This window comes from Hypanus sabinus, chromosome 22 (assembly GCF_030144855.1).
Source record: "Hypanus sabinus isolate sHypSab1 chromosome 22, sHypSab1.hap1, whole genome shotgun sequence".
NCBI lineage: Eukaryota > Metazoa > Chordata > Chondrichthyes > Myliobatiformes > Dasyatidae > Hypanus > Hypanus sabinus.
Window position 1 is genome coordinate 61,856,860 of NC_082727.1, and position 24,157 is coordinate 61,881,016.

At 40.2% G+C, this 24,157-nt stretch overlaps 1 protein-coding gene across 1 annotated transcript in view; it reads left to right on the forward strand.

Moving 5' to 3' along the window:
• The window catches only part of atrnl1b (attractin-like 1b), a 1,024,737-nt gene that overhangs the window by 107,232 nt on the left and 893,348 nt on the right, over window positions 1–24,157 (forward strand). The window contains exon 2 of the mRNA XM_059947922.1: window positions 17,990–18,073. Within this exon, the coding sequence (XP_059803905.1) occupies window positions 17,990–18,073 (84 nt within the window). The remainder of the gene's footprint in view (window positions 1–17,989; window positions 18,074–24,157) is intronic.

The following is a 24,157-nucleotide window of genomic DNA, read 5'->3' on the forward strand; positions in this document are numbered from 1 at the left end:
TTTTTAAAGAGGCAACATGCAGAAAGGGTTAGAGAATGAATGTTGTAACTTAAGATAGTTTTCATTTCCTGGCATGCCATACCCGGAAAAACGAATGACTTGGTAATGGGAACAGCTGGCTGCTGGGATTAGAGGGCTTGAGTTTGTTAACGCCCAAACAACAAGGACACATCTTTCTTTTGTTTAAGTAACTTAAAATGTCTCCCTTCAATACCCAAGGGCTGCAACCTAAACACCCCATAATTCCTTTCATTCCACACACGTGTGTGCGCTCAACAGGGAGAATGCACATACTTATTAAATACTTGCATAGTCCAAGTGAACAGAACTCAACAATCTCCCAGCCTTTTTATGTATATATTGAAAAAAATTAAATTTGAGAAAAGCTTAAAGATAATTCAAATGTCCTTTAGGACATGGGAATTAATTCTAACCCCTGAAGTTATACAATTCTTGAAGTACCATGCCTTCACTAAGTGCCTTTAATAGCACAAGAGCTGGAGCTCTTTTCTTTGTGAGACAGTCAACTAGTTGTTCCTTTGTAGATGGCCAACACACATGATGAATTTTCTGTGCTTAGGCAAGTTCTTTGATTCTGCTTATCACTAGACGAAGCTTCTTCCGTAACTAACTTAGTGGATTTGATGGCATCAAACAAAGAATAGTTGTCTGTGACACAGGTGACATGTAAGCAGTCCTTCTTTGGACCACCATGGAAAATCTCAGGATAGAGTGTGGCTAGAAAAATAGCATTGTCAGTACCTTCTGACATTGCAAGGTTTTCTCCTGCCAGCGTATTCTGTACAACTCTTTGGATCCTTTTTAATTGCCAATAGGTGAAAATATTCCCTCTTCTCCCATCACTACAATAAAATATCCCCTTTGAGTATCTCCATCAGGAAGATTTCCAAGTCAGTCATCACAGGAGACAACAAACTTCAGTGAGCTGTCTTTTCCAAGTTGTTGTAACTTCAAGACTATTTTTTCAAATTGAACTCTGCGCACGATCTTGTTTGCCTTATGTAATGTTTGTACCATGGTATTTTTTGTGCTGGATGCCAAGTTGCAGGCACCGAACATGTCAGGTCTGCTCTGTCTTGCCACCCATGGAACCTGACCTATCTTTGACCGAAGTTGCTTCACTTCAGCCTCGTTGAAGGGTGCATCTCGTTGTGTGGCACTTGAGCATTTCATATGGATTGTCTGAAGATTCTTGTAGCTTTTTTGGTGCAGTTGTACTGTTCAGTCAACAGCAAGAATGTCTGTCCCTACACAGCAAAATTTGTCATGTTCTTCCCATCCAACCTGAAAGGCTGACTTTAGCTGAGGGATAACAGTCGTGGCAAAGTTTTGTGAGACTTCCCCAGGGTTTAATGTAAATGTCACTTGACACCTCTTCCCTGTAAGAATGCAGATTTAATGTCCATGCAAAGGGGTTGCCAATGATCTTGACATATCACTGAGAGAAGCAGTTGGAGAGACTTTGGTGTACATGTTGGTGAGTTTTTTTCAGGGTTCTTCTATGTTCAGTTCCAAGAAACTGCTAACCACCAAAGGAGCTTTTGGTAGAATTTCTGTTGGGATGTCTTTCAGGGTGCACACCATCTTGTAGGCACTGTCTTTTGGCCAGTGTCTCTAGCTTCCTCAAGCACTCCATTATTACTCTGTAACGTCTCGGCCTATAATGTCGACTGTACTCATTTCCATAGATGCTGCCAGCCCTGCTGAGTTCCTCTAGAATTTTCTGTGTGTTGCTTGGATTTCCAGCATCTGCAGATTTTCTCTTGTTTGTGATTATTCCTCCAACTTCTGCTTTTGTTCTGTTTTACAGATTTAAACAACACCTCTTTAGTCACTAGGACATCTTCATTTTGACATTTCTCTGATGGTCCAGCCTGATCCATACTTGATTCAATATGAAGTCTGTCTACATTTGACATGTTGACTGATCTTGCAGTGCCAGCGACCATGACTGGTTCTAGGTAATTCAAGTTGTACCTACATTTGTTTCACCCAGTGGCTTTGACTGCTCGTCCTAAGACTTCAGTTTTGTATGTGATACCAGTATTTTGGTCTACAAATCTTCCATTCTGTACCATCTGTTCTTCTGTAATACACTTTGTCCCCTGTGTCATATTTGTCATTTGTAGGATGGACCTGTGCCCTCGGTGCTCTTTGAATTCTCCCTGAATGCTTTGCTTCAGTGAAAGCCTTCCTTGATACACGCAGTGCTGAATATGTTTCCCATCCCACTCACTCCTTGTGGTGCTCTCTAGAGCAGCTGGTCTGTCAACCAGTACAGAGGGAAGATTTGGATTCTGGCTAAACACCAATTGATACAGGCTATAGCCATGTATACTGTACTGCGCATGGTACTTTTCACCATAAGGGCCTAGTCCAGGGCTGTATTCTAATCACAGCTGCTGCTTTTCTTTACCTTCAGCATTATTTCAGTAAGCATTTGATTGTTTCGCTCCAGGTCCATTATTCCAAGGACTATATGCAGCTGTTGTATTTGTTTCAATGTTAAAGTTCTCTGCCATATCTGTGACTTCATCATTATTAAATTCACCACCACTATCACTGAATTCTTTACGAGGTGGGCCATGCACACTTATCCAGGAATGGATGAAGTTTTTTTTACTACCTCTGAGTGTCTCTTTGTATTTACAATGCCACCAGCTTTGAAATATATGAACTCATCAATGATGTGGAGATACCACACTACTTGCTGTAGCTTTTGTTTCATTGTATTCAGATGCTAGCGGTAGATAACCAAAGGCTCGGGCTTCGGCTTTTCATACTTTTGGCACATCTCACAGCCGTCAATGATCTATTTTAGAATGGAAAAATAATATGCATCTTTGTTTCCTGATCTCTTGAGCAGTTACTGGTCTATCAATTGAAGCATGTCCAAACAAGAGAAAATCTACAGGTGCTGCAAATCTTGCTGTGAAGTTTGAGTAACACTTAGCATTTCTCTTCTATGGTCATGTTTTGTGTGACAGTTAATACTTCGTTCTCACATTTGTTCTCAGTTTTGTCTTCATCTAGAATGTTCACACAGTAAAGCCCAGAGTTGGCTAGCTCAGGAGACACTGGCGTTGAAATATCATTGCTTGGTCATTCTCCATATCCAGTACTGCCTCTGCTTTATTCAGGGAAGATTTACTCAAGAGTAATAGGATGTTCACTGGCACTACTTCCATTTCAATGTCACATTTTGTCTACCCTATTTTTGCAGGATTTTTCACTCTTCTTGTGAAATCTTTCCACCTGCAAATTTGAATGCTTTGTTACTAGGTGTGTCTGTGTTCATCAGCTTCTGCACTTAGTTTTCGTTTTGTTCACTTACATGGCTTTCAAGCCATTTTCCTCCACTCATTGTGTGTATGCATACTGTATCAATAACAGCAGGTCCTAGAGATTCTGTCATCAGAATCTTGGCCTCCGATGTCTCTGCATTAGTAAGTGATCCCTTTGCAAACAATGTGATATGGCACTCCTCTACATCTTCAGATTTGTTATTTTCTTGTTCGATTCTGTGTAGGCAGCTTCTTGCCCAGTGGTAAATACTTTGACAGACTGCAGATATTGGTCTCCTACCGAACTTGTTTTTTGGATTTGTGTCAGGTAATGGTTTCCTTTTCTGATCCTTCGGGGATCTCTGCTTGCTATATTCTTGTTTCTGCTCAATGCAGTGTGCCATTTCCAGACTCAAACTATTTCCGACTTGTTTTAGAGGCCTTTTCTCCAAAAGTCCCCTTCAGTTCTGATTTCATAGATGCGTATGTAAGTTATGGTAGCAGTTAATGCTAGCTGTCTGTCCTTTATCTCTAGACATGCAGTATCCAACACTTTAAAGCTAATACAATGTCAGGAACTTTCATTTTGTGTTTATGCAATCGAATGTACTTCTTTTCAAAATCAATAATACAATCAGCCATATTTTTAGAATTGTCTCTGTAAATTTTGTCAAAGTCAAGTCTGAATGTGCCTCATAAATCCGATCCTTTTCTTCCTTCAAAAGAACAGTCAAGTGTATTTAGTAACATATTCATACCATCATCTTTGTTAAGTTTTCTGCTGAAATTCCCATCGTGGTCTCTCCCACTCTTCCCGAAGTCGACAACACAACAGCCAAGGCTTGCTTCATATTCTCCAGTTCCATAGCACAAGTCCATATTCCAATTTCATTTTTCCATCTTTCGTAAGGCTTTCTCTTATCATATGCTGGTGGGATCCTATAATTGGAAACAGTCCTCTGCTACCACTTTTACCACCCAAGCAACAAAGGTTTTGTTTGAGCAACTTTACTTTTAATGTCTCCTTTCAATACCTGAGGGCCGCCACCTTTATGTCCTATAATTCCTCTGATTCCATAGGTGCACATGCGCTTAACAGGGAGAGTGCACATGCATATTAAGTGTTTACATAGTCCAAGTGAGCAGAACTCAACAGAGTTGTGAGAAGGGTCTCGACAGGCTGGAACTGTTTTCCTTGGATAAGGTGAATTATCGTGGTCTTTCTCCTCAGAGAAGGGGAGATTTAAACTAAAGGGCATGGTTTTAAAGTGAGAAGGGAAAGATTTATAGAGGACCTGAGAGGCAAGATTTTCCAGATAGAGCAGGGAATTCCAAAACTTTTTTATGCCATGGACCCCTACCATTAACCGAGGGATCTGTGGACCCCAGGGTAGGAACCTCTAACATAGAAGGTGGTGAGTATATGAGACAAGCTGCCAGGGGTAGTGGTAGAGGTGGGTACAATTAAAGCATTCAAAAGGTACTTTGGCAGGTTGTTCACACAGGACTGCATGGCCAGACACCCAAGTAATCACATTGGCAAATTTGCTGATGACACAACAGTGGTGGAACTCATCATCAACAAAGATGAGATGGTCAACAGAGAGAAGATGAAAGAGCTTGTTGGATTGTTTGTTTAATTCTTGGATTAGACTGTTTAATTGTTATTTTCTTTGCAGTTAAACAATTAATTATCTGCTTGTATTGTAAATAGTTCTTAATATGCCATGAACAGTTTAATATGCCTCTAGTGGTTATACAAAGTATAATTTAGGAAAGTTATGGAAGTTTCTTTGTTCTGTATGAAGTGAATAAATACTTTCTCATTGGTTAACTTGGTATGCAGTATTCGATTGAGCACTTTCTAATTGATTGTCTCTTATCTAGAAATTTGAATAGAATTTTCTGGTCTTTGTATTATACGATTAGCTGTTTTATGATAGATGCTATATTTGTTCCTTTGTCTTTCTCAATTAGTAGCCCTTGCTATACTGTTTTAATTTCACTTTGTTTTATCAACTCCTAATAAAATTCATGGTGAAGCCATGAGATTTGTGCCTCTTTGCTGACTTCTAAAAGAATTGTAGATTAAAATACAGAATACAACAAGCTCAAGGCCTAGTACCAGGAATATAACCTCTTCCTCAATGCCAACAAGACAAAAGAGAAGGCTATCGACTTTTGGAAAACTCACATTCCTCACACCTCTCTTTACATTGGCTGCACTGCAGTGAAAGCAGCAAGCAGTTTCAGTCTCTTGGAGTGCACATCTCACCCAATCTATTGTGATCACAATCAGGAAAGCTCACCCACTCCTCTACTTTCTGAGGAGACTGAAGAGAGCTGGACTATGTACATCTATACTCATGTCATTCTACTGATGAATAGTAGAGAGCTTCCTAACATGGTGCATATGCATCACTGCATGGTATGGAAACTGTGCTGTGAATGACAGGAAATCTCTACAATGGGTAGTCAAAACTGCCCAATGCATCACTGGCACCAGCTGACTTGCCATCAAGGGCATATATACAGAAAGATGCCGGGAAAGGGCCACCTACTCTGCTCGTGAACTGTTTGTCCCACTCCCATCAGGGAGGAGGTTTTGTAGCATCCACAGCAGGATCACCAGACTCAAACCCAGTTACTTTCCCAAAGCAGTAAGACTAATCAACATCTCCAATCACTAACTCACCCCTCCATGCCCCCTTCTGCCAAGAGTCACCTTTTGTACAGATACTCCTGTGTCTACTATCACTTTATGGACATACAATCAATCTATGTACAGAGTATAAGCTATCTTATGTATTTATATTTATTGTGTTCCTTGTCTTATTGTGTTGCATCAGATCCAGAGTAGCAATTATTTCCTTCTCCTTTACAGGAAATTTCATTAAACAATCTTAAATAAATCTCCTCTTCTTGAAATCTCCTTCATTGATACGGAAGGTTAAGAGGGATATGGGCCAACTGCAGGTAGATGGGAGGAGTTTAGGAAGACCTGGATGAATTGGGCCAAAGCCTCTGTTTCTGTGCTCTATGACTTGGAATCTATATTCAGCCTTCTGTAGATCCTTCTGCCAAAAGTGTATTTAAACAGATAAGCAGTTGAGTAAGGGCTACCGTTAGGAAAACATCTAAAACAAGTGATGTCAAGAACCTTTGTAGTTCCAGCCACATCAAACAGTTTCCTTTAGCATCCCTTTTCCAAGTCTGTTTATTCTCAGAACTGAATTTGATGGACAAATCAACTTCTTGTCTGCGATGAAGTCAGGACCAGCTAGGCAATTTTGTTGTACAAAATGGAAGTTGCAAAGTGGGCTGAGGGTGGTAATGAACAGTGGGGCTGGGGTATGCTCACTGTTCCCTCTAAGCAGAGCAGGTGTGCAGTCGCACAGTAACTGAAATGCTCCTCTGCACAAAGCCTTTGTTGCTGTGCAGCTGGAATATTTTATATAATGTTAATGTAATCTTGAAATATTCTGTAATTAATTATGTGTTAATGTATATAATACATACATTTTCTAAATAATAAATGTACCATAGCCTTTACTTTGAAACTTCTGAGAACTTCAGTGTATTTACATTATCAAGGTTTCAAGTTACAACTCTGGTATGAATTGTAACAATATACACAGAATGGAAGTTGGTAGCTCATTGTTAATTAACCACCAGCCCACTGATTGGTAATGCAATGAAAACAATGCAGTGAAAACATTTTATTTTTGCAGTTGTACCTGTCAGTTGTTTTGACTTCCTGACATTGTTTACCTGTGTTGTGAGTTGTGGTTTGCGTTTGTTTGATGTGCATATTGCAAAAAAATATTTACAGTGTTGTGCAGCTTTTTAATTAAGTGCAATCGTGAACAATAGCCAGATCAGAAATGCTGATCAAGTCAACTATTTCCCAAAGAGAACTCTGACAGGCCAATCAGATGGTTCACTGTTGCTCAGCAATAGAACATAAAAAAATCATATCTACAATTAAGAAACATTAAAAAATAGTAGAAATACTGGAATCGTGATGAAGTCTGCTGGACAGAGACATTTATACACATGCTGTCCTCCATGATTCAGAGAGATTGAAGGATAAGGTTGCAGGGTGACGAAACGTGGCAGGAGCACTTGGAACTAAAAACAAATCCATACCGGGAGAAAGCAGCACCTTTCTTTCAGCACTGTTCTCCAGCAATTTAAGGACTAAATCCAGCCTGAACATAACTCACAAGTGCTCTTGAAAGTCAAGTATTAACCCTACCTGCCAACAACCAAGTATTGCCATCCTGGTCCCCTTCATGATGGCTTATGAAGAAGCATGTGACTTCCCTCCCAGAGAGGATAGGTATTTGTGCACTCGACTCTTGAAGGCTTGGACCCCATCGTCGCAGATATTTCCAACCACAGCATCTGGAAGGCTGTTCCAAATTCTGGTCTCACAGTGAAGGAAGCTTCTATCCAGTGTGTAGGTTCAGGCATAAGGCATAGAAACAGCATGAGCAGCCATCGATAATCTTGATTGTGTGGTGTGCCGTCTCTCATAAGATAAAGCCAGCATGCGAAGGTCTGCAGGGCTGTGGCTGGTGTGCATTTTGTACAGCACAGTAGCTGCAGTAACCTGTCGCCTGTGGTGTAAGCTACTGACGGCTAGCTTCTCACGAGCTGTGGCTTCATCCGTACCTGTAATCCTGAGAGCCTTTCTTTGAATGGAATCAAGCTGGCTGAGGAGACTCTGTGAGGCACTCATCCATGATAAACAGGCATACTCCATGATATTTCGTACCTGGGCTTTGTAAACCGCAGCTCTGCCCACTTTGTCTAGTTTGGATGCTACTTTCCACAGAGCTCCAAGCCTTTGTCCAGCCTTGTTTGAAATAGTGGAAAGGTGTTTATCCCACACCAACTTGCTGTCAATATTAACACCAAGGATTACTAGCTCCTTCTTTAAATCCAGCTTGCAGTTCCAAAATACAGATTGGGGGTGGATGGATTCCTCTTCTTAGACATCACCGTTGCCTTGCACTCAGTAGGCTCAAGGGTGGCATTCCAGTCGTCTGCCCAGACTTTCATCCTGGCAGCCGGCTGCCACTGGATTACTCTCTCCTCCTCTAATTGGTGCAAATAGTGTGGAGTCATCAGCGTACAGGTATAGCTCGTTACTGTATGCATCAAACAAGTTGTCAATAAAGATGGAAAACAGAAGTGGTCCAAGTATTGAACCCCGTGGTACAGATGCATTGATGGTTGAAGAATCAGAAGCCTGTTAAGAGGTAACAACTTTGATGGTCTGTCCATGAAGGTAGCTCTGCAGCCATCTAAGCAGCTTTCCAGATATCCCTTTGGATCTCAGTTTCACACAGAGTCCATTTTGCCAGACCTTGTCAAATGCTCCTTTGATATCCAGGGCTATGTCGAAGAAGGTATTCTATGTTTGAGATAAGGTGGTGAGGAGATTGGTTGTACTGTGATCAGGTCTGAATCCATACTGCCTATTTGAAATTCAGTTGTTACAGAGTGGGTAGTTCTGAACTTGCTTGTGGACTGCTGCTCCCATTACTTTGCTGATGACACTGTGTAAGGATATGGGGTGGTGTTTTGTAGGATCGGCTCTGGAATCCGGCTTGTGTACTGGTGTTACTGATGCTATTTTCCATTGTTCTGGGAATACACCACTCGAGAAGCATAGCTGGAAGAGGCGGCAGAGAGGACTTGCAAGTTCTGCACTGCATTCCTTTAAGATCCTAGATGGAATCTGGTCAGGGCCAGATGCTTTATCAGGCTGAAGCTGATGCATAATTTTTGTGATGTCTTTAGGTTTTCAGGCCATGTAAAAACTTTCTTGCTCAGAACAGTGGTTGCTCTGTGTAGTTGTAAAAAACATAAAGGGAATGTTGGGTATGCTGCACAAATTTACATCTTTTGCAATTTTTATGTCTATAGCCTTGTCCACTTGCTTAAAAATTACACAGGAGCAGACCTTGTTTGCAAAGCTGAGCAAGCCCCGGATGAATTTATCACTTGTGGGCATTTCCATGTATTGCATTTGCTTACAGCCTCTGAAGAAGCTCCAAAAAGATAAAGATGGAAATTACCAGTGCAAAATATCACTTCCTGGAACTCCATATAAGTATAAAGAAAAATTACCAGGAACCCAGCTATGCGTTCATCTTAGTAAATTGTGTTTAGTAAGGATTGAATAAAAACTTGAGCTACTTGCAAACTGAGTGACAGACAGAGGTTCTGTGACATTAAGCATTAAGTGTTTCTTTCCATGGGAGCTGCCTGACCTGCTGTGTGTGTCTAGCTTTTCTGTTTCTTTATTTTATTGCATCAGTTCGGAGTTTTGATGCTCAGTTCCACAAGGCCACTGAAAGTTCATTGTTGATGAACAGCACATTTAATATTTATTATGTGGTCTAAGAAGTGCTTTTGTATGTTTTATTGTCAGAATCAGTTGGTTTTAATATTACGGAATCAGTCAGAATCAGGTTTAATATCGGTATTTGTTGTGACATTTGTTTTGCAGTAGCTGTACTTGAATACATAATAATTTTTAAAAACTAAAAAGTACAATAAGATATATTGATATATGAAATATAAATTAAGCAAGTCGTGCAAAAAGAGCAAAAAAATACTGAGTTCATACTGAATACATGGGTTCAGGAACCTGATGGTGAAGGGGCAGAATTGTATTAAAGGCGCTTCATTAATTATGTTATAATTATTGTGTTTTTATGAATAGTGTGATCAAATATATGAACTACCCTTAAGTGCTGGTATTTGGAGTTATATGCTTTTTGTATTCAACTCAAGACAAGCTAACCTTAAATCTTTCAAGTAGGATAATTGTATAGCTAATTTCAGCTCTTTCCGACTTTCCTTCTACTCCGGCCCTTTCCCTTTCCATCCCATTTGGCTTCACTTATTGTCTTCTAGCTACTCCTCCTTCCCGTACCCCCACCTTTCTATTCTGGCGTTTTCCCCCTTCCTTTCCGGTCCTGCTGAAGGGCCTTGGCCTGAAACATTGACTGTTTATTCATTTCCATTGATGCTGCTTGACTTGCTGAATTCCTCCAATATTTTGTGTGTGTGGCTCTAAACTATCTTCTATATGGGAAGGGTACAATCTTCTGCCAACAAGCCACACTCAAATAGCCATGGAGGCTGATCTCACTCCAGGTATCATAGCCTTTTAAAGCAGTGATCACTTATCGAACCCGAGTTCCACCCATAATGTCTCACTAGATGAGTTCTACAGTCTGTCCAGACTGACTGCTGCAATGACATTTTCCTTGACTAGTAACGCTGCTACTTCTCTGTTAACTTATTCCACTCTGTTGCATCTAAAACAATGGACCCCAGAATATTGAGCTGCCAGTCCTGCCCTTACTGCAACCAAGTCTCACTACTGGTTATGATATCTAGGTATTGATCCAGGCCCTGAGCTCATCTGCCTTTCCTGCAATACTTCTTCTATTGAAGTATTTGCAGCTCAGTACACTAACTGCACCATGCTCAACCTTTTGATTCCTAACTTTGAGGTCTCCACACCCTCTGTTCTGGCACTCTGGTTCACATTCCCCTTGAAACTCTAAACCCTCCCCTCAGTAGCAAATCTTCCCACTGCCATATTAATCCCCTTGCAGTTCAGGTGAAAACCATCTTTTCTGTACAGGTCCCACCTTCCCTGGAAGGGTGCCTCATGTTCCAAAAATCTGACACCCTCCCTTCTATACCATGTGTTAAACCATATGATCTTCCTATTTTTGGCCTCATGTAGCATGTGGTACAGGTAGTAAATCTGATATCACAACCTTGGAGGTCCTGCCCTTTAACTTACCACCTAACTCCTGAACCTCATCACCCTTCCTACTTATGTCATTGGTACCCACGTGGACCACTGCATCTGGTTGTTCTCCCTGCCACTTAAGAATGCTGAGGACTCTTATCTGAGATATCCTGGACCCTGGCACCTGGGAGGCAACATACTATCTGGGAATCTTGTTCTTGTCCACAGAACCTCCTTTCTTTTCCCCTAACCAATAAATAACCTATCACAAACCTATGAGAAAATCTGCAGATGCTGGATATCCCAAGCAACATACCAAATTGCTGCCTGGACCCTGAGTTCCTCCAGCATTTTGTGGTGTTGCTTTGCAATCCCCTATCACCACAGCTTGCCTCTTCTCCCCTCTTCCCTTTTGAGTCACAGCGACCTGACTGCTGGGATTTTTGCATTACAATTCAGAATGACTTCAAAATATTATTTTCAGTTAAGGACTGAATTTTGGTTTGTTAGATCTGATAGCTGGTAACTTGTGCAGCCTGTTTCAAAATAACAAAACTGAATTCATTTTTACTTCATATTCCCCCCTCCCTCAAAGTACTGTCAAATCCAAGCCAAAAACTGTGTTCTGAAGTTTGAAAATAGAAATGCCAATTTTATACAGAATTTACTAGCCTTTATTGACGGTTTGGTTAACTGTACATGTTTGAATTCCTTACTTGCAAGATTGGTCGGCATTCACAATGCAGGTGTTAAAAGTCAGTAGAAACTACAAGCTGACAATTGACAATTAACATTTTTGAAAGCTAGATAATTCAAATACCTTGTCTTTTTATATGGTCCCAGGAGTTAGTTTTGTGGAATGCACACTTTAAATTTGTGTTCAACATCTTTCTTATAGGGTGCACATGTTTTAAAAACAGTAATGTTGTAACAATCCAAGATCAGTTCTGAGTGTGCCAAGCTTGAAAAATGCTGGAGGGATATTGAAAAGGATCTAAATCTCATCTGTCACTCTAAGGATACGGAGAGGACAGAAGGTGATGAGCCATGAAATGATCAGTGTTGATTATGAATTGGTCATGGATAAGCTGTTAAAATCTATCATAAAAATCAAATTGGATTATAGTTTAAGGCACATGCTCATCACTGTTCAGTGTGACTGAACAACCAATATAAAATATACAGCGTAGGGACAAGACATTCAGTTTGACCTGATGCCTGTGTTTATGCTCCACCTAAATCCCATTACATGCTGGTTCATCTCACTCTTTGATTCTTGCATCTGCTATCCTGAGTTTGTTCAGACTTCACTTAAGTACACACCTATGATCTGACTTACCCGTCGTTATCAATTAACTGGACTCAGGACAAATGCACTCATTCCTCAGCCACACTTTATTTTACTTGTATACAAGGAGAACAGCATGGCCCTTGTTGCCACACTGTTCTGAAGTCTGAAAATTGGAATGCCATACATAATTGATTTACCATTGTGGATATTGACCATTTGGTAAACTGCATGCTTGTACAGTCGGCCCTCCTTATCTGCGAGAGATTGGTTCCGAGACCCCTCGTGGATACCAAAATTCGTGGAAGCTCAAGACCCTTATTCAGCCTGTCTCAATGTGCTGGACCTTAGGACCCAGCGGCACCCCAGATCTTATTTAACCTGTCTCAGTGTGGTGGACATTTGGACCCGGTGGTCGAGCTCTGAATCTGCAGTGTTTCTGTTCACGAAAATGATCACGATCACGATTGAAAATAAAGTTGAAATAATAAAGAGATCGGAAAGAGGTGAAACACCATCGGTCATTAGAAAAGCGTTAGGCTATGTCGGTCAACAATCGGAACAATTTTAAAGGATAAAGTGAGAAAGGCTCTGTCCTGATAAAAGCTACAGTTATCACTAAGCAACACAGTGGTTCAATTTTTGGGTTTTGGGTTTTTGATCCTCCACATCAACCAGCCATAGAAGGAGAGTGCGCTCGGAAGTGGTCTGTCACTGGATTGAACTCGGGAACTTCCCGAGCTCAGCACTGAAACTTACGTTTTATGCATAGAAAGGCAAAATATATACTATATACTAAGTCAAACATTGGACTAACTGAAGCTAAATAATACTGGATGTACCTATTCCAACTTACATAGTAAGAGAATGTGAGATGAAGAGTGCTTGAAAGTGAATTCATAAGTTGAGGGAACAGTTCAGTGATGGTGCAAGTGAAGTTAAATAAAGTTATCCCCTCTGGTTCGAGGACCTAATGGTTGAGGGGTAATAACTTGGTGCTGTGAGTCCTGTACCACCGTCCTGATGACAGTAGCAAGAAGAGGTGGGGGTCCATGATGATGGATGCTGATTTCCTCCGACTACGCTCCTCACTGACTAGAGGCAATTTTCTATGACCAATTAACCAGCCACACCTGTGTATCTCTGTGATAGTTCCACAGCACTCAGTAGAAAGCCATGTTGTCCACCAGTGATCATGCACCATTAGTCAGGATTGGACCCAGATTTTCTGTAGCTGTGAGCTTCCAGCTCTACTAGTAATACCATTGTGTCATCATTGTGTGCAGGATCTTTTCTTTAGATAACCAAATGTGGCTAAAATTTAGAAGTTGCACTTGTTTTGTTAGCAATTTGGACAGCTCTGGTATGCATCAGAAATACATCAGTGGCTTTTGAGTGCAGTGAAGACATGAAAAATGCTAGTTAAATATAGGTGAATCTGTGGACTTCATTAGTACTGCTGGCTGTGGAGGCCAACTCATTGGACATATTTCAAGTGGATAGGTCCTTGATTAGTAAGGGCATCAAAGGTTCCAGGGAAAAGGCAGGAGAATGGGGTTGAGAGGGATAATAAATCAGCCATGATGGAATTGTGGTGCAGACTCGATGGGCTGAATTTTGCTTTAATATCTTAAATAATTCTGCTCATTCTTAAAACTTAGTGAGATCTTGGTAAAGGACCCTTGGTTAAAGGTTACAATGTTTTATGTGCTGGGAATCAAGGTAACAGTAGCATCATTTTCAAGTTTATGAAGTGTTTTTAGTGAAGGAATAGTGAAAAATAGCTTTCATTTTTTTGGTTGTCAAATAGATAACCAGGAGTATTGGAACCAAAAGAATGAAAGGTACACATAGTAGTTAGGACAAGTTGCTTGAAACAGAAATATAAAACCATTAAAATGCTCTTTCCAAAGCATCTACAGCCTTTGTATAATGGAACAATCAGAACAGTGCACAATACTCCAAGTGCAACTTGACTGAAATTTTATATAGCTGAAACAAGACTTCTTTAACTTGCACTCAATGCATCAACTGAAGAAACCAAGTATTTTATACATTCCCTTTACCACTCTATCTACTTACGCTGCCACTTCTGGAGTGCTATGGATTTGGACCACAAGGGCCCTCTGTACATCAATGCTGTCAAAGGTCTTGCCTCTTACTATATTCTTTGATCAATACATTTGATCTCCCAAATTGCAACACCTCACACTTACCTAGATTAAGATCTATCTGTTTTTTCTCCACCCATATCTGTAACCAACATTTGCTGTTTCTTTTGACAATCACCTTCTCCGTTTGTCACTTCAGCTTCTGTTATCTGTGTTATCTGCCAATTTACTAACCAACGGCTGAAAATGTAGGTATATTCTCGGCCAGTTTATAAGGTATACCTGCAGACCAGCTTGTTGATGCAAAGCTGTTAAACATCCAATCATGTGGCAGCAACTCAATATAGACATGGTCAAGAGGTTCAATTGTTGTTTAGACCTAACATCAGAATGGACAAGAAATGTGAACTAAATGACTTTGACTGTGAAATAATTGTTGAGTGGTTTGAATATCTCAGAAACTGCTAACCTCCTGGGATTTTTTGCACACAACAGTCTCCAGGGTTTGCAGAGAATGGTGTTAAAAATAATAATCTTCCAGTGAGCAGCAGTTCAATGAATGAAAATGCCTTGTTAATGAGAGAGGTCAGAGGTGAATGGCCTGACAGGAACATGACAGTAACTCAATTACTACCAACAGTGGTGTGCAGAAGAGCAGCTCTGAATGCACAACACATCGAACCTCGAAGTGAGTGGGGGACAGCAGTAGAAAACCTAACCAGCTTCCAGACCTGTATGAATTAAAGTGGTCACTGCAAGTATATGACAGAGGTCCATATGTGTTAACAAAATAACTGGAACTATGGATGAGAAAGCATTGAAAATCTGCTCCTGCTATTTAGCATTGAAGAGCTATCTATTTTTAAAACTAGCTTTTTATTTCTGGGTTATCATTTTTGTTAGCATAAAATGTCATGAACATAATTACCTAGGCAAACGGCCTTTGAAAGTTGTAAACTATCAGTGGGTTTTCAAAAACATTATTATTATTATTATTTGTTGATTTTTATATTTGCATTTTATCTTTTTCACATTTTGTCCATCTTTGTGCACAGTCTATTGTTTTTTTGTATGTACTGTGAATGAATTTCAGGGTAGTATATGTTGACATATGTGCTTTGGTAATACATTTACTTTGAACTTTGTTTTACACTTTTAAATATGCTGCTCTGAAAATAGGAAGATACATTTATGGTGATTATAATGGTGGCAATAGAAGTAATTTCAAAGGGGCTAAGAGACACCATATGAAGCGAGAAGATCTTTTTGATATCAGCCATGCTTACTTGATCTAGAATATCTGACATTACCAGAGGTCTGCAGATTTGTAAATGTTGCATTCATGAGCATTAATATCATCCACTTTGCTGACTACACATAATTACCTAGACAAACGGCCTTTGAAAGTTGTAAACTATCAGTGGGTTTTCAAAAAATTATGCCTATTTTTGCTATTCCAGTTTTGATTTATAAATCTGTTACTAAAGCTTGCTTTGCTATTAAAATTACGGTAAATTGAACTAATATGCCAGAGAAGGATGTTATGGTTGAAATAGGAGGTGAGGACCTCGATAAAATCACTGTCACTAAAGAGAAAGTGATGAGCAAATTAGAGTGCCTGAAGGTAGATAAGTTCCCCAGTCCTGATGGGATGCATCCCAGGGTGCTGAAGGAATTGGCGGAGTTTATAGTAGACACGTTGGTAATCATTTATCAGAACTCTCTAGACTCTGGGCAGGTCCCAGTGGATTGGAAGACAGCAAATGTCATGCCATTTTTTAAAAAAGGATGTAGGCAAAAGACGGGCAACTACAGGCCAGTTAGCTTAACATCTGTAGTCGGGAAAATGCCTGAAGCTGTCATTAAGGAAGAAATAGCAAAATATTTAGAAAGGAGTGGTTCCATTACACAGACACAGCATGGATTTAGAAAGGGTAGGTCCTGTTTGACAAACTTACTGGAGTTCTTTGAGGACATAATGAGTGTAGTGGATAGAGAGGAACAGGTGGATGTCGTATATTTGGATTTCCAGAAGGCGTTCAATAAGGTGCCTCATAAGAGACTTATAAATAAGATACGGATGCATGGAGTTGGAGGAAGTGTATAGACATGGATAGTGGATTGGTTAACCAATAGAAGGCAGAGAGTTGGTATGTGGGTGTTTCTCTGGTTGGCAGTCTGTGGTGAGTGGGATGCCGCAGGGGTCAGTGTTCTGGGCCCACAGCTGTTTACCATTTACATTGATGATCTGGAAGACGGGTCTGAGTAGCATAACAAAATTTGCTGACGACACTAAACTGAGTGGACAAGCAAATTGTACCGAAGATGTGGAGAGTCTGCAGAGGGATGTAGACAGGTTAAGTGAGTGGGCCAAGGTCTGGCAGATGGAATACAACATTGGTAAATGCGAGATCATCCACTTTGAAAGGAATAATAAAAGAGCAGTTTATTATTTAAATGATGAAAGATTTCAGCATGCTGTTGTGCAGAGGTACTTGGGAGTGCTTGTTCATGAATCGCAAAATGTTGGTTTGCAGGTACAACAGGTTATTAAGAAGACAAATGGAATGCTGGCCTTCATTGCTAGAGGGATTGAATTCAGGAGCAGGGAGGTCATGCTGCAACTATCCAGAGTACTGGTGAGACCGCACCTGGAGTACTGTGTGCAGTTCTGGTCACCATACTCGAGGAAGGATATACTGGCTTTGGAAGCAGTGCAGAGGAGGTTCACCAGATTGATTCCAGGGATGAAGGGGTTAACCTATGAGGAGAGATCGAGTTGCCTGGGCCTATACTCTCTGGAGTTCAGAAGAATGAGAGGGGATCTTCTAGAAACATAAAAAAATTTTGAAAGGGATAGATAAGATGGAAGTGGGAAAGTTGTTTCCATTGGTAGGTGAGACTAGAACTAGAGGACATTGCCTCAAGATTCAAGGGAGAAGGTTTAGGACAGGGATGGGGAGAAACTGTTTTTCCCAGAGAGTGGTGAATATGTGGAATTCTCTGCCCAGTGAAGCAGTTGAGGCTTCTTCACTAAATATATTTTAAAAACAGTTAGATAGGTTTTTACATAGTAAGGGAATTAAGGGTTATGGGGAAAAGACGGGCAGATGGAGCTGAGTTTACCGACAGATCTTATTGAATGGCAAGGCAGGCTCGATGGGCTGGATGGCCTACTCTTGCTTCTATTTCTTATGTTCTTATGTAAGTTCTGACTCCTTGAATATGCAAAAGATTTGCATTCAAAATAGATATTAGTCATTTCAAGACGTAGCAGTAAATGTATTTGTGCAGTATTTCAGGAGAATAACTGATGATTTGAAGCTATTATTAGAATGTTTACTATGCTCTGAATTTTCATTTTGATTAATTATTCACAAATGATTTGTACGTAGTTCCTATTCTTTAAGCATCCTTCTGTGAGACAATTAAAATGTGTGTATGCCATATATTTTGACATCTTTGCACATTAATAATTTTACAATTTTTTGTTTTACAGACTAACAGATCCTTCAGGATATTTAACAGATGGGCCAATAAATTATAAATACAAAACTAAATGTACATGGTTAATTGAAGGATAGTAAGTACCTCTTTTTTCGTTCAATAATTGATAAATTGCAATTAGTTCAAAGTTTTTGATTTTCTGAGATCATATTTTAAAACAGTATACTTTACTAGCCCAGCAAATATATTTTGGATGTTTTTCATCAGTCACTGTCAATTTGTGTTAGTTAATGTTATTGGGTAAAAGGAACTTCTTATTTTCAGTTAAAGGCCTTGAAGGAACTTGTGCCATAAGTTGTCATTATATCTAATGCAAAAAGAATTAAAGTGTTTTGTGTATACATCAAAATGGTATTTTTAAAAAATAATTTCATGGAAGTTTAACAGTTTTCAAATTATAAAAATTATGGGAGTGAAGTATTTAATTTCACTGGAAGATTGATCATTGTGTAATTAGATTCTCTTTGCCATTATGACATCATTGGTATTTGTAAATTTAATGTGAAGTTGACATTCAAAAAATTGAATGTCTCAAAAAATTGTAAAATATTTTAAGATACAGTACTGTGCAGAAGACTCAGGCACTTTAAATTTTTAATATAAAATTTTTTAGATGTTTATTTTTGTCTTCCTTGTTAGTGTGTCAGTAGAAAAGAGCAAATTCTAGATTTCCAGACATTCATTTTACAAAAATTAAATGTTACAGAGAGATGTTTGTTTTTCATTAAAGAAAGTAACATATTAAGTAATACCCACAAAACACTGGAGGAACTCAGCACGTCAGGCAGCATCCATGGATTGGAATAACTAGTTTTGCCCCAAAATGTCGACTGTTTATTCCCATCCACTGATGCTGCCTGACCTGCTGATTTCTTCCAACATATTGTGTTTATTGCTCTAGATTTCCAGCATTTGCCGACCCTCTTCAGTTTGGAAACAATCAGCATTTTGAACCGAGATCCTTCTTCAGTACTCAGAAGGAAGGAGGATGATGCTAGAATAAAAAGGTGGGGAGAAGGGAAAGAGGCCAGCTGGAAGGTGATAAAGAGAGGAGAGTGGACTATAGGAGAAAGGGAAGGAGGAGGGGACCCAGGAGAAAGTAATAGACAGATGAGAAGAAGTGAAAGGTTAGGGTAGGGAATAGAGGAAGGGGTGGTGGGTGGGATTTTTCACTGGAAGAAGAAATCTAAATTCATGCCACCAGATTGGCGGGTACTCAGAGGGAATATAAGGTGTTACTCCTTCACTCTGAGGATGGCCTCATCTTGGCAGAAAGGGAGGCCTTGGACTAATATATCAGAATGGGAAAGCAAATTAAATTGTTTGGTCACTAGGAAGTCCCGCTTGTGGAGGATGGTGCTTGATGAAGCAGTTGCCTAATTTGCGGCTGTTCTGACCAATGTAGGGAAGGCTGCATTGTGAGCACTGAACAAAGGAGGAGGCAAAGATGTTTAATGGTTATAGACCACTGTTGTGTATTTGCAAACTATCTTAGTGCATATATCATTACTTGACGCTTCATGCTCTGAATGTGTCTTTATTTCTCATTTATTTCTAGCTTCCATGCTCCCTCACATCATGTGTTGTTCTGTCCCAAACTGATGACATCATCACCATACCTGACAAGTGTCAACCTACATTAACTGACTTTACCCTTTCAATATATGACATCTCTCCTTTTCTGAGAAATCAACTTCAATGTCTTAGACCACATTCAACTCACAGATTTAACCAGTTCAATTCAATGTGTATTCTCTGACAGGCAACACATTTTCTATTTCAACTTAATGATAACTCTGGAACTGAAAAATTTATTTTCAAGTTACAACAGTTTTCATTGTTTCAAAACCCACAACATAAAGCTGCACTTCAATCCAACATTGTTAAACTTCAGAGGTTGTTTTCTAACCCTCTGAGGTCTCTCTACCAGTTTCTCTTTTCTTTCAATGTCTGGTTAATGGTTTTTGTTCACTGTGAATCTGAGCTTGTCCGTAACTGTCCATCACATTGTCCTTCTGTCCTGGTACCTCATTGTCAAATCCTTGAATTTCCTCCTGTTTGTCAGAAGTCTCTCTTCTGTTGAACTTTTTTATGTGTGGTGTTCCTTGCATGCTGCACTCTCATTGGAGATTCAAATGCCACTTGATTTCTTGTTTTCCTCACCACCCTATGTGGTGTTGTGTTGAAATGTGTGATGAATTTGTCCACTTTTTCTTGCTGGATAAACACAGTGTCCCCAACTTTTACAGTAGACCTTTGTGCTGCTCTGCGATCGTCTGCGTACAGCTTGTACTCTCCTTTTTGTTCTGTGTCCGGATCTCATACTTCCAGTTCTGCTGTGTCTACCTTCCTGATGTCTGATAACTTCCCCCTCATTTTGAGTTGTAGAGAAATTCGGCAGGACTTTTCCCTGCAGTGGCATATTCCACACATCTGTACACAGTCACATACTTTCTCAATTCACATTTCCAGTCAAATCCTTCTGCTTGAAAAATCCTAATCCCTTACATCGGTGATGCACTATAGTATTTGCCTGAGCCCACTTTGGCATTATTTTCAGGTGTTTGATTCCATTACTCCCACAATATTCTTTGGACTGTTCAGATCTGAATTGAGGTTCATTATGAGATTTGATAGATACAGGCTGCCCATGTCTACTGGAAATTTTCTACAAACTGTCATCGACTCTCTCTGCATTTGTAGACTACTACTAGAACAGAATGGTTTGTTGGTAATGGTCCAAGCAAATCAACAGCTACCTCTTGCCAAGGATCATTTGGTAACGGTGTCAGCTTTAGTGGTTCTGGAGGGTCGGGTCTGGATACAGTTTGACTGTTGTGACAAGTTTTGCAGTATTTCTCAGCTGCTCTATCCATACCAGACCATCAAACCTTAGTTCTGAGATGCTGTTTTGTACCCACTATTTCCAACTGTTATTCATGAGCTAGGGTGAATGCCCATTTGTGCAAGGTTTTGGGTAACACAATCCATGTCCCACTGAGGACAAGGTGGCCCACCACATACAGCTTACTGTTCTCAAAGGGTCTATTCATGATGGCTTCATGCACCTCCTGCAGCTCTGGATCTGTGGCTGACGCTCTATCTACCTCTCATGCCTGTGTCGTTCTTTTTGAGCAGTCTCTCCCAATAGCCTCAACAGTGGGTTTGCAATGTTCTGTTTTCCTAGCATGTGTATGACTCTGTAGCCACGTGGTTGCAGTATCAAGTCCCACCGCTCTATGAGTATGGATGGTTTAGATCTCAGGCTGTAAATCATCTCCAGAGGTTTGTGATCTGTGATCAGGTCAAATTTTCTCCCATACAAATATGGATGAAGTCTTTCACAGGCCCATACTAGTGATAATGCTTCCAGCTCTGTTTGTGAGTATTTTCTTCCACAATCTGTGAGACTATGGCTCACATAGCAGACAGTTACCATTTCTTCATTTTATTTTAGTATGCATTCTACTCCCAGTCTGACTAGGCTGGCATCCACTATCAATTTAGTTGGCATGTCTTCATCAAAATAGGCCAGTATTACCTGCTCTTGCTAGCTCCTCTTTTAGGGTCTGAGTGCTTATTTCTATTCTTCTCCAAACTTGAACTGGGTGTCCTTCCTGGTCAGTCATTTCAGTGGTTCTGACAAATTTGCAAACTGGTATGAATCTGCTGCTGTAGCCAACAAGACTGAGGAAACATCTCCCTTCTGTCACAAACAAGAGACAATCTGCAGATGCTGGAAATCTTGAGCAACATCAAGTAAGCCAGGCAGCACCTAGTTAAAGAGTATAAGTCAATGGAAAGGTTTTGGCCCAAAATGTCAGCTATACTTTTTTTTCTTGATGCTGCCTGGCCTGCTGAGTTCCTCCAGCATTTTGTGTGTGTTCCTCACTTCAGTGGCTCTTTGTGTTTCATGAGCCTCTATTACAGCTTGCACTCTCTCCTCGGTAGGTCCGATGCCTGTCTGTGATAAGAGAATTCCCATGAAACTAGTCTGTCAGTATCCGTCCAGTCACTCTGAGAGTCTCCTTAAGAGCATGCAGTGACTCATCATGCAGTTTTTGGTGAGGCACATGTACAATCACATCATCTGAGACGTTCTCATCTCCTTCAATTCCAGCTAAAGCATTTGCAATCTCATCTTGGTACTGCTCAGTGGATGACGACACACCAGTCTCTTGTCCCTATACACCCTATTATGCACAACAAATGTGGTTATCTTTCTAGATTCTGGGGTTAGTTCTAGCTGGTGATAGCCCCATTTCAAGTTTAGCAGCTTAACCCAAGGAATTGGGTCTTCAACTTTCTTAATAATGCCCATGTTCAATAGCTGTTTATTTTTCTCTCAACCATCTACCTTAAGCTGTAAGGTATGCATCTTCATGTCTGGGCCACACGCTTTACCTGTGGATCAATGTACAAATTGATCTGCTTAGTGTTCAGCTTTCCTATCCCTTCAAACACTTTGGGTACTGCAGCTTAAGTGACTCTTTAACATTTGTCACTAGTGACACCTTTTCTCCAGTCTTTAACACACCCAATTTTGTAGCTGTTTCTCTACCTAGGAGTGGTTTCTCATCATTGCCTGTTATCACGATGAACTATGCCTGGACTGTTCTGTTTCCAGTGCTATGTCACATTCAAATACCCCCTTGACCTCCAGTGATGTGCTAGATGCATATGGTTGCAGCTTTCTCTTTTGCTTAGGAATATATGAATGGCACTTTATCTTCTCTGACAAGTTCTTCACACATATTTTCACCCAGTATGTTACTTCTGGCTGCTGCATCTACCAACATGCCCAGATTTACACCCCTACACCAGAAGTAAATCTTTCAGATGACTCTGTGTAACTAACAGAATGCAAATTTCTTCTGTTCATGTCTCACTAATCCTCTTGTTCCACACATTGTTGCAAAGCATCCCTTTCCAGTGCATTTTCTGCATGTGTGTCCCTGAGCTGGGCACTTTGGGCCTTTACCCAGGTGATCGCGTTTCCACATCTGCAGCATTTCATTTCATTTGTATTAGTAGACTTTCTTTTCCCCTCTATCTCTTTGCCATGTGTTGTGTTTTCACGGTTGTGAAACATAATGCACAGTGTCTGCTGGCTCCCTTGGAGTGACATGGCTGATAATTGTTCTGCTACTTTTTCACTTTGTGCCGCAGTTTCCAGTGTGTAGGAAAGCATTAGTCCCTGCATATTTTCCAGTTGTTTTCTCAGCACATAGTCTGACTTATGGCACTATACAGGACCAGCTATGCAGGATATATTCTCACTGCTACCAATCCCGGGCCAAGTCACTACGTGGCAGCAGTGACTGTGCTGAATGCTTATTTCATGCTTATCACTATGGCATTCCTGATTTGGTTGTCTGTGTCAATTAGAAAATTGCAGTCTTTTGCTGCCTGCTGAAGGCTCGTAGAGAGCTGCTGAACTGTCTCATCTCACCTTGTTTTTAGGCAAGCTGATGGGAATGATGCTGGGCAGACGTGGTGTTGACCTAGGCAATGAAGTAAGCATTGAGTGCATCCACCACCGTCATGTAGTCACTTGTCCTGTGACTGGTAGCGTTGAGAATATATCTTGCATATCTGGTCCTGCAAAGTGCAATAGTAATGCTCTTCTTTGCTTTGTATTATTTGTTGCGTTATCATCCACTATCAGTTGTTTACCAATGGCATAAAGTTCAGTTGAGTTGAGCTACTCAGACTTAGTGTAGCTGGCTCTGTAAAACAATAGAAGTGTTGAATCTGGATTTCTCCATTCTCATTGACTAATGTTAAACTCACTTTCAAAGTCTATATCCTAGCCATCACTGTTATGTGCTTGCAACCTATCTTAGTACTTAATTAGATAATACATATTGACATTTCATGCTCTAAATGTGTCTTTATTTTTCAATCTCGCTTCCATGCTCCCTCACATCACATGTTGTTCTGTCCCAGACTAATGACATCATCACCATACTTGACGTGTCAAACTACATTAACTGATCTTACCATTTCAATACATGATAATCATTTGTTAAGTAATAGACTGCTTTTCAAATACATAACTTGATTACTTTGTAGGTACATAGCCCAGTGCATGATTATGGAGAATTTGGAGAAACAAGAAATAAACTATTATTGAATGTAATAAGTTTAATTGCACGAC